The 12151-nt window shown below is 37.7% G+C and overlaps 1 protein-coding gene across 1 annotated transcript; it reads right to left on the reverse strand.

Moving 5' to 3' along the window:
- Nucleotides 1-10303: 10303 nt before the first annotated feature.
- On the reverse strand, nt 10304-11098 carry LOC143604388 (protein FAR1-RELATED SEQUENCE 5-like). Its single transcript, XM_077080886.1, has one exon. It carries the CDS (start codon nt 11096-11098, stop codon nt 10304-10306), a length of 795 nt encoding a protein of 264 aa, XP_076937001.1.
- Nucleotides 11099-12151: the final 1053 nt, after the last annotated feature.

Raw genomic sequence — 12151 nt, forward strand, 5'->3', positions numbered from 1 at the left:
TTTAAGAGGTTGTCACTAGGATTCATGTTCAGCGTTATTATGACATAAAGAGATAGGTTGATAGCAGGTATAATAAACTTAGCATGATTTGCATTGTATCAGTGATATTACTTAGGTTCAGTTTGGCATAAGGCTTAGATGGACATCACTCATGGACCTGTGATTCCTCCTATCTCTTCTCAGGGCGTATTTGGCTTTCCCCAGATCACCCCAATTTGACTCCAACCCCCTAGTGCTTGATCAAAAGTTTTTATAGATAATTAAATATAGTTTAAGCTTTAAGGTTGAACGTTGGACTTACAAGCCATCCGGACTTACAGGCCTTTCATTCGAGACATGACATGACTTACTTTTATGCCCCCATCTCTATAGTTCTAGTTTGACCCTCTAAGCTTTTAAAAACATAGATTTTTGATAGGATAAAATGAACTCTTTTGCAGTTTTTTTTATTTTTATTTTTAACTAGATAATATAATATTATTGGTGATCAAGACACTAACGGGCTCATGTATGACTGGTTAATTGCTTTACTGCATATCATTCGGAGAGATGTTTATGGATAATGTGCAAATTTCTTCAAAATGACTCTCCACGGTAAGTTTAGCATATTTAGTTTGTGTCACTTCAACTTTTACGCATCATGAAAAGCTACCATACAAATCAATGACTGTTCTAGAGCCTTTTAAGCTTAATAACTTCACCCGTTAGGCACACAAAAACAACTTACCTATCATTTTCCAAAGATTGGATCAATTTTCATTGAAAATATTTTGAAGCTTCTAAGAAGCTGATAACTAAATAGTAATATCATTTCCAGAGAGTTACATAAAACACACGTGTTAAGAATTCAGTCACCCCGGTCACTTTTAAGCTTTCAGGTAAATGGCTATCCTGTATGACCACAAGTGGTTAACCAGACCAAACATGTATGAAGATACAAGTCCTTGCAGCTCAGAGTTACCGACATAGTTTTAAGTGAAAGAAAGCAAAACACAAAACACATCATAATAGCCCCGAGTGCTTTTAGTCTTTGGGTAAATGGCTATCCTGTGAAACTACAAATAGAACACCAGACCAACCATATACAAGTACATGTCCTTCAAACTTGAGCAACCGACATAATTTTAAGCGAGAATGAATCTTGAAAAACAAGTTTTTTTTTAATAAAAGACAACGCACACAGACTATTTTGACTTTTTGATTTTTCTCCCCCTAAATTTGTGCAAATTAAACGAATATATACAGATTTATCCCGAAAAAGACTCAATCCTCGAAACGAAGCATTTTGAGAAAACTCACAAGCACATTAAATTTGGCTGTTCCTACCGGTTTTGTAAATAAGTCCGCCACATTGTTGTCAGTGTGAACTTGTTCAAGTTGAATCAATTTTTGATCGAAACAGTCACGAATAAAATGAATTTTAATATCGATGTGCTTGGTTTTAGAGTGCTGAACCGGATTTTTCACAATTGCAATGGCAGCATCATTATCACAAAAAATAGGAGTAATCTAGCAGTTGGTTTTGCATCCAGATAACCTGAGAACAGTAAGCTGACGCGGCAACATACTCCGCTTCGGCAGTCGAGATAGACACCGTCTGTTGTTTCTTACACTGCCATGAAATGAGACGATCTCCTAAGAACTGGCATCCAGCGGATGTGGATTTCCTGTCAATGTCATCTCCACCATAATTGCTATCAGCAAAAGCATAAAGATCAAATTCTGATTGTTTGGGATACCAAAGACCTAACTTCGGTTGTCCCTTCAGATATCTAAAAATACGTTTAACAGCAATTAAATGAGAGAGTTTAGGGTTAGCCTGGAAACGAGCACATTGGCAGACTGCAAACATGATGTCAGGATGAATGGCTGTGAGGTACATCAGAGACCCGATCATCGATCAATAGTACGTTTAATCTACGGGACTCCCTTCAGGATCAGATGACAGTAATGGCCTTTCTGCTATAGGAGTGTTGGCACTCTTGGAGTCTTGAAGTTCAAACTTTGCCAGCATATCTCAACATACTTTCCTTGATGCAGTAAAATTCCTACCGAGCTTTGGCGAACCTGTAACCCTAGAAGCGTTATCATTTCACCCAACGAGCTCATTTCAAATCTTTTCTTCATTACACCTTCAAATTTTGTGCACAACTCAGCGCTGGTGGATCCAAAAATGATGTCATCTACATAGATCTGGACTAGAATCAAATCTTTTCCGACAGTTTTCAGGAACAGTGTTTGATCAATGGTTCCTCTCTTGTAGCCATGATCTAGAAGATGTGCGGTCAATGTAGCATACCATGCCCTAGAAGCCTGATTTAACCCGTATAACGCCTTGTCTAGCTTTTAGACGTGATTTGGTTTCTTAGAGTCAACAAAACCCGGTGGCTGATCCACATAAATCTCTTCCTTGACTTCACCATACAGAAAAGCGGTCTTGACATCCATCTGATACACTATGAACCCCATGAATGAGGCGTAGGCCAGAAAAATTCTGATGGCCTCAAGTCTAGCTACTGGGCATAGACATCAGTGTAATCTAGTCCCTCAACCTGACGAAAACCACGAACTACCAACCGTGCTTTATTTCGAACAATAACCCCGGTGTCGGCTTGCTTGTTTCGGAGAACCCATCTTGTATCAAGAGCTTTCTTTCCTTCCGGTAACTTAACCAATTTCCAAACCTTCAACTTATCAAACTGATTCAATTCTTTGTGCATAACATCGACCCAACTAGGTTCCTGAAGTGCCATTTCTACCGTCTTTGGTTCAATTTGATAAGTGAAACAAGAAAACAGGCAGCTGTTTATGTGTCCTGTCTGACTTCTGGTGGAAACGCCTATTTCAATGGGACCTATGACATTCTCAATTGGATGATTTTTCTGAATTCTTGACGGAATTAATTGATCGGAAACATCACTGTTAGGTTGCAGGTTTGACAAGTTCTCGTTAACATCAGCAAGGGGATTCTTCCATCCAGAAGTTGTCGTACTATGAGAGTACGAAGTACTGGCAACATATTCATTTGAAATGGCATCGGAAAATAGTGTGCTCCTGAAGATCTGACGAATGGAACTCTCCCCCTCAACTGTAGCAGCATCTTCAGACGAGTTAGGTGAACGCTCAGTTTCTGAAGTTTCCTTCGACTGAGCATCAATTTCAGGTGTGTCATTACTTAATTCAGTGACATCATCATCCAGAAATGGAGATATGTGAGATACTGCCTGTGGGTTATCTTTTGCAGCTTCCACTGTAGGACCACCTGAAGGTTCTGTGTTGAGGACTGGAAACACATTGAATGGTTTGAAGAATTCATTATAATCAAATAACCAGTCTGGACCAACACGAGCATCAGTCTCATTTTCTTCCAACCAACGAACCTCATAGGATTCTAGAATCTGCTTGGTTGACTTATTGTAGACCCTGTACGATGTATTACCCGCATAACCAACAAAATAACACTCATCAGCTGTGGCCCCACACTTTGAAGTAGACTCGAGATTCAGTAGTGTGCAAGGACAGCCAAACGCTCTGAAAGGTGCAACAGTGTGTTTATGACCATAGACAATCTCATATGGGGTTTTCATCTTGAATTTGTTAATTATCACCCGATTCTGAACATAACATGCCGTATTAATAGCTTCTGCCCAGAAGAACAAAGGCAGTTTAGAATCACACAACATAGTCCTTGCTGCCTCAATAAGAGTTCTGTTTCTTCTTCCAGCCACACCGTTTTGTTGTGGTGTCCGAACGGCGCTGTATTGATGAAGCACCCCTTTCTCTGAACAAAAATGATTCAATGATGCATTCTTGAATTCGGTTCCATTATCACAACGAATTCCCTTCAGCTTCAAATTCAGTTGGTTCTCCATGAGCACAACAAACTTCTTGATTAAATATGTAGTTTCACTCTTATTTGACAAGAAGAACACCCAAGTAAAACGTGAGTAGTCATCAGTTTTAACAAGACAATAAGAGCTACGAGATAGACTCAAGACATGGACTGGTCCAAAAAGGTCCATATGAAGTAGTTGAAAAACAGATGAAATGGTATTGATCAACTTCGTCTTGTGAGTTTTTCGATGATGTTTACCCAAAGCACAAGCCACACATTTTTCAATAGTTACAAAATCCTTAATGGGTAGACCACGTACCAAACCATTTTTAGCAAGACGATTAAGGTTTTTAGATTTTGCATGACCAACGATGCCATAGCATGGCGTTATGTTCTGACACTTTTGAAAACAAACATGTTATTTCATCAGGAACATTTTTGTTCATGTCGATCACATAAGCATTATCGTTTTGTTTTGATCAAACAAGAAAGCAGTCTTCTGGTATGATGATACCAGGTTTCAAAATCAAGCATTCCTTTTAAGTAAAGTGTGTTGAAAAATCTTTATCACAAATTTGTGATACACTTAACAGACTGTGCTTCAACTCAGGAACAAAATTAACATTTTTGAATTTTAGAACACCGTTACTTACAGTACCCTTCTGAGTGATCTTTCCTTTCTCTCCTCTCGCAAAAGACACATACCCACCATTAAATGTTTGAATGTCGTGTAGTTGGGTAATGCCCCCTGTCATGTGCCTGGAACAGCCACTATCAACATACCAAGGTCTGATGATATTCCTCCATAGCTGTTCCTGCACAAAGCGCGGGATTAGTTAGATTTTGGTACCCAGTCCATAGTTACACTGGGTAACCCTGACTCATCTACAGTTGTCACAGATTGCCATGACATGTCTTTTTGATCGTCAAACATAGATTTTGTAGATGCTTTTGCCGGATATTTAGGCAACCATTTATGTCTGTATGACTTGACATTATAAGTACGAATGGTTGTAGTAACCTCCGGTGTTTTAGGTTTGGAAGAGAACGAATTTGTCTTTTCCTTCTGTTTTGGTTTAAATTTAGTGTTTATATTTGAATTTGAAACACCTTTTCTAACCGTTTCACGAAACATGTTAGGTTTGGTCTGATGAGGACTAAACCTGCCAAATTTATTTCGATTCCCATCTTCGTCAGAGGGACTAGCCTGATTATGCCTGAATCTTTGCCTGTGCGAGGTATGAGGCATATAGGGCATATTCCTCTGATAAAATCCATAATAAGGAACATATGAACGATGTGGACAATTTCTGGTAATATGACCAGGAGTGCCACAATTAAAACAAGTTTGACGTTTTATGTAAAAATCATTTTGGGCAACTCCTCGTCTGGACTGGTTGTGTGGACCAGCTTGCTTAAAACTGTGAGGACCCATTTTTGCATCCTTGAGCTTATCACCTTGTTTGTCATTAGAGCATCCCTCTTTGACAAATTTAGGTGCTACATATTTTTTGGAAATTTTTTATTTTCAATATTATTAGAAACCACATTATTAGAGTTCAAAGTTTCAACCGAATCAACCACACAAGAATCATTGCTCTTTAAAACAGAGCCCACACAAACAGTCGGAATAACAGAATTCAAAACAAGAAGTTTTAAAGAAACATCGAAAACAATGTCATTATTAAATTCAAAACAAGGGTCGTCATCCTCATCAGTCCATTCCTTCACAATTACATTTTCTACACATGAACTAGACACATTAGAATCGTTCATATATGAAATCGACGGACCAACATTCACAGAACTGGTTCCGTCACCTTTGTCTTGTTTACCGTACTTCATGTCCTTTACCTTTTCTTCCTGTTCTTTGGTAACAGGGGTATGGACATAATTTTGGTTGTAGGGTTGGGGAACCTAACTATATCCTATTCCCTCACCTTCATTTTCTTTCCACAACAATTGATTTTCATTCATTGAGTTGACTACTTTACTGGAACCATCAAATTTCTTAAAGTCTAGTTCAGCCCTTTGAAATTTACTAGTTAGATTCAAAATTTCTAACTTTGAGGCTTCCAGTTTAGCAGTCAATTCAGCGATTTCTTGTTTGACATCAAGGTGATGACAAGACTTTATAGTAAAATCGGATTTAAGCTTAGAGATATCCTTTTTTTGAGCTTCTATTTTATCTTTGGAAAGCTTTTTCATTTTTTTAAGTTTAAAATTATCAGATTATATTCTTTCCATATCTCTAATTAAGTTGTCATTATGAAGCTTATACAGTTATATTTTCTCAACAAAATCTAAATAGCATGGTTGGAAACTTACCTTAGATGAATTTGGAGAGGTGAACGCCATATATGCAAATTTAAGTTCGTTGATCTTCTCCTCGGTAGCATTTTCTTCTCCAGTGTCTTCAACATTTGCAAAGTTTGCGGCCTGATTTCCAATGTTGAGCGCAGCCATCTGACCTTCCCAAGAGAACTGTTGAGCAACCATACCTCTTTCACCGTTACCTGAACTACCTCCAGCTTCACCTCTAGTGTTACCAACCGGAACCAGTGCCCTTTCCGTGTTTCCATCCTTTGCTAGATTAGTACATTCACGAGAAAAGTGACCCGGCTCGTGACAGTTGTAGCATCTAAGAGTGTCTTTGTTAAAACCCACCTTCTGATTGTTAGGCATGTTCAAATTGTTTCTACCCATCCTCTTAGTGAACATCTTTGCTCGAAACACTGCCATGGAGATTTTCCAAGAGATATCCATTTCCTTAACATCATCAGGGTGGATTTCATCAAGTTCAGCAGCGACCACAGGTTGAACCAAGTATCCAGCTAAAAATGCATTATAGCAGTTCATGAATCCTGCCATTAGAGCTATATTCTCCTGAGTCTCTTTTTGAATGGAAGGAATCTGATTTAAGTTCTGACTAGGAGTGGCCCCTGAGTGTGCGGTTTTTCTAGTATCATTTGAAGATTGACCAGACTTAGTGAAGAATACTGGAGCTGGTTAGGGTGGGATTGAGGATGATTGGCCTTGAGTAGATGTGAACATTTGGAATTTTCCTTGAGGTGGTTGTTGAGTAGCCTTGAACATTGAGAAATTGTCTTGAGAGATGAGAGCACTGTTCGAAGCAATATTGTACCCAGCTGCACTGTACGAGTTGGCATGATTTATTGCACTTTGCTTATCATCCATGTCATATGCCTTGATGGTAGCTATCATCTTAGTGATAGACATTCTGTTGAGATCTTTAGTTTTCTTGATAACAGCAACATTCATATCCCAACTCTTTGGCAGTGAGTTCACCAGTTTATTGTTTATTTCAGCAGTTTGCAGATAAATACTTGCTGATCTCATTTCAGTCACCAGTGATATGAACATTTGAAGTTGGGTTTCCAACGTTTCTCCCAGAACATGATTAAACATGTTGAACTTTTGTCGCAGCAAGTTTTGGCGACTTCTTTTCGTATCTTCATTTCCCTCTTACACTTCGATCAGTGCCTCCTATAACTCTTTAGCAGACTGAAGTTCTCTAAATTGAAGGGCAATCTCAGGTGAGAGTGCCATGGTTAGAGTAGAGAGCCTTTTCATCTTCCTCAATTTTAGCAAAGTCATCATCATCATACTGTGCAACAAGCTTCACAATAACTTCAGTTGAGTTCTCCTTTTAATAAGTGATTCTTTGAGGCCCCCTAACAATACTTCTCCACACTTTGGAGTCCTTCATCTTAACGTATTTCTCAAAGCGAAACTTCAATTCACTAAACCCCTCATGAGATAGGAGACGGGGTATACGAGTTGTGGTCCCCATGATAGAGTCAAGTTCTTGATGGAGTGAAGAGTTTGTTGAACCAATACCATTAGTTAATTGATCCATATTAATAGTTAATTAAAGTCCAAATGTTTTACGATCCAGGTAACAAGCCCAGATTAAAACCAGATAGGCCCAAACAGTTTACTGGGCCAAGAACACAATTCATAGTTTATTGGACCGAGAACAAATGTCACACTTGTTACCGAGAACTGATCTTGACCGAGAACCTTGAGTTTGACCGAGAACTCAGAGTTTGACCACGTTTTGACCGAGAACTCAGAGTTTGACCAAGTTTTGACCGAGAACTAAGAGTAGCCAAAAACAAACAACGCCGAAAACTCAAATCAGTCCAAAACTGCCTTAGCTGAAAACTAAGTTTGACCATAAGCTAGATGTGGCCGAGAACCCTGTTTTCTCCAGCAGTCTAAATGTAACAACTTTCCGAGAAATATGGAATTTGATTTCCTTTCCAAACCAAAACCAATCCTTACCCAGAATTGACTCCCTTTTCTTCTCCGAGCAATAACTCATTGGAAATCAACAACACCACCAAACCTTGATATCTTGAATTCGTTGATATCACAATAACGAGCCTGAATAGGTCAAAGGCTCTGATACCAATTGTAAGTCCCGAATCTGGATCACTACAATTATGATATCAACCAACCAAGTATTAGTGCGGAATCTTAATACTCAGTGACTCAAGAACACGAACAAACACAATCACGTAACACAAGTAATGCTTCAAAACACACGTATTATTATTATACGCCGGGTGCTTAAGCATAAATACAATCTCGTATAGTAAACATGTAGACGGCCAAAACTAACAAGTGAAATGAACAGCCAAAACCCTATACAAAGTATGCTATATATAGGGAACCAAAACAACAAGCCAAAACCCTATACAAAGTATGCTATATATAGGGAACCGAAACAACTAGCCCAATAACTACCAAAAACCCACTGAGATCCCTTTGGATCTCGGTTTACATACGCAGCCCTTTAGACTAAGTACAAACCAAATAAGTTTAGGCCCAACAAAGCCAATGATGATCACTCAAATTAAGGTCATCAATAAGCAATTCCCACTGCTCTTCAAATGTAGAAGGTGTTATAAAAAAGTTCCACACCAGTTTATGTATGGAAACTCGCAAATCCGTATTTGCTAATAAGTCACCCGAAATCTGTAAAAATTGTACGAGCGTTACATATGTGCATTATCATTGCCGTCTCCAAGAATACAAAAATAAAATTAAGACCTGGGACATGAAAAATAAAAGGCCCTAAAATACAAAGCGAAAGTTTTTTTAGCAAAATGATAAAGCAAAAGTACTTAGAACTTGGAAGCAAAGCCCTTGACTAACTCTTTGTAAAACATGATCTCTTTGCATTCTTCTTGATTTGTGTATTTCTTAATTCTTCTTCTATTTTCTCGTTTTACGTTTTTGACAACCGGATAAGTCTAAAGACTTGGGAGGCATAATATCTATAAAAAACAAATAATAACATAGCTAATTAGAATTTAGTAATTAACTATCAAATATTCAATTGAAAAAAACAATATTAAAGTTAACATTAGCAAAAATGAAATAAGAAGTTGGCTTTGATAACTGATAAGTAAGTATACACACGACACACCCTAATTCCCTGAATTGATTTTAAAGAAAACTATATCTACTCGACTACTCATTTTGGTCCTCCTTAAGTCCTTAACGTATGCAACAAGTGTACTTAAAACTTAAAAGTCTTAACAATTTCTGATAAAGTATCCTTAACTGTTAACAAATAAGTGAATAACAAATAGCCTATTATGCTATTATGAAATAGAAAATTAAAATAACTTAATAACCTGTAAACCTGTAATAGTCGGACGATAATCGCCACCACACGCCGGCCAGAGAAAATCTCAAGGTCGTCGGAAGTTCGATGGTCGCAACCTTGCAGTAGCAAGTCTGAATTAAATGTTGCACGCCGTTGACAGTACGTTCAAACAAAAAACCCTGGTTATTTACTTATTTGTTTTGTTATTGGGCCATCCATTTAACACAGTGGGCCTAAATACCTATATCTATAGATAAATTTTTCAAAACCCATGGGCCTATCAAGGGTGTGGGCCTGGGGCCTGAGCCCTACATGCCCTGCCCATAGGCCGGGCCTGTGCATTATATATAACAAAAATAAAAAATTAAAACAAAAAATAAAATAATCGTACCTTTAATGGTATCTTCTTAACAATGTGCCACATGCAAAGTCGGTGAATTGACTGGTCAAACACAACACGAACAACTTGTTTAACCGCAACATCTTGATCGGTTAAAACGAGTTTGGGCTGTTTTTTGTGTTTTAAGAAACTTTTCGAGTAATCACTTGTAGGACTCGATAGTTTCATCATATATTAGACTAGCACCAAATGTCACACAGTTCTTATGATGATCCACTTCAGTAAGTGGTACGAATATCATGCCGTATCGGTCATATAATTAAAGAAAAAGAGAAAAAAATATGTTACACAAATGCATACAAGAAACACGTATAAACACATGTGAGTGGAATGTTGGTATCAAACAGGTGTGACGGTAGTACAATGTGCAGTTAAAAATGGTTAACATCATAAATATATACGTGTAATGCATTTGTGTATCAATCACTTACTTGTTGGTACTGTAGGTTGCATCAAAACCTAAAACCTCCCCGAATGCATCATAGTTGCATTTTGAAGCATCGTCAGCCCAAAATATATACCGGAGTTCACTTCCAACAACTTTGTACTCAAACGAGAAATTTGGCAAGTTGACCGAACGAGACGTCATTGTGTCCACAATCATTTGCGCATCTCTGTCAGAAATAAAGAGGCGGACATCCCTGGTAGCATTTTGGAAATCAATTTTAGTACCATTGACGTTGTGATATCTGCCCTTTAACGAACATTGCAAGTTATGCGCAATGTTTGGACCAATTTTGTTTAAACTTAGTTTGTGAATGAAATTGCGTTCAGAATACCCAATTTTTCGTTGTTTCTTTGTAAACTCCATAGCGTTCGGTACAATCAGCTCATGGGTATGAATATCAACAAAATCATATATCTTGAATCTCATGGTGTTTGGAACGGGTTTCAATCTTAGGCGGGCATTGCAACACACGGCCTTGGAGCTGTTGCGACGTGAGGTCGAAGCAGAGTTTGAGATAGATGAATCAAAATCTTGAAATTTTGGTTTGTCGGCTCGAGTACAAAGCATGTATCTGTGTGTTACCGAACCCTTGACTCGTTTAATAGTGCTTAAACGTATTGAAAACCCAGATTTGTCAGCATATATGTTATACATATTGACAACATCGTCCCACATTTCAAACTCCATGTCTTTGAAATGCACAAATTCTTCGGGCACGTTAGGTTTCCAGTATGTTGTTTCGTTTGGTGTATGGTAACAATACTCGACACACATCATGTATAAGGTTCGATACATTATCACAAATGCATAAAGTTTATGGTAGTATCACATAATGTGCTCGTTAAGTATATAAGTGTGTTATGTTAAATGTAATATGCATCGTGTGATTGTAATAAACAGGACATACATGCGGGACATATGACTCATTGGAAGTCATAATGCATTGCGTGTACGTGGTACACATGTATAATGTAGTGTTAGAGTGTAGGACGTAAACACTCGTAACACATATGTATCACACATGTCAAAGGCATATATAATAAATACATTAACAGTTAACATGCGTTACGTGATTGTAAAAAATGTCACATAGTGTTAACATTTAGATAACACGACATGTAAGACGGAATGTTAACAGGTATAATGCACATGTGTATTGCATAATATGGGGAAAAGGTGTTATATTACATATATGCAATATAAAACACATATGTAATATGTATCATATACGCAATGAATAACAGGTGTGCGTGCAGATCCATAAAGTCAATATGTAAGTCAATATGTTACACATATTGCATATATTACATATATGCAATATAAAACACATATGTAATATGTATCATATACGCAATGAATAACAGGTGTGCGTGCAGATCCATAAAGTCAATATGTAAGTCAATATGTTACCTCGTCAACACCAACAAATTGCATATTATTCTCGGTTTGGACACAATAGCTTGAAGCACCATCACCAGATGAAACTGAATGTGAAATATTTTATTGATTGACATGAGATTCTGATACAGAGTCGTTTAATTCGGCATCTTCATCACATGTTGTTGCAGTAACAAATGTATTTGACATAGAATCGTTCAATTGAACCGATATTGCACCATTAATTGAAACAATGCTTCCAGACGAGTCAATTTCTGATTAAACAAAAGCAAAACACGATTAGAATTGAATCTACAGTAGTAAAACGAATTTAACCTAGCAATACCTTCAATCAACATGTTAGGAAGAACGGGATGAACAGCGTGCGTGATCAATGGAGCTCGATTCTTCAATTATATTATGACAATTAAAGTAATTGATATGGGTATT

Source organism: Bidens hawaiensis, unplaced genomic scaffold, assembly GCF_021521415.1.
Source record: "Bidens hawaiensis isolate Kalapana, Puna unplaced genomic scaffold, B.hawaiensis_p1.1 tig00064966_1, whole genome shotgun sequence".
NCBI classification, from domain to species: Eukaryota; Viridiplantae; Streptophyta; class Magnoliopsida; order Asterales; family Asteraceae; genus Bidens; species Bidens hawaiensis.

What these genes read in the sequence shown, in the direction of transcription:
- LOC143604388 (XM_077080886.1), bottom strand. Translation starts at nt 11,098, where the DNA reads ATGTGTGTCGAGTATTGTTACCATACACCAAACGAAACAACATACTGG.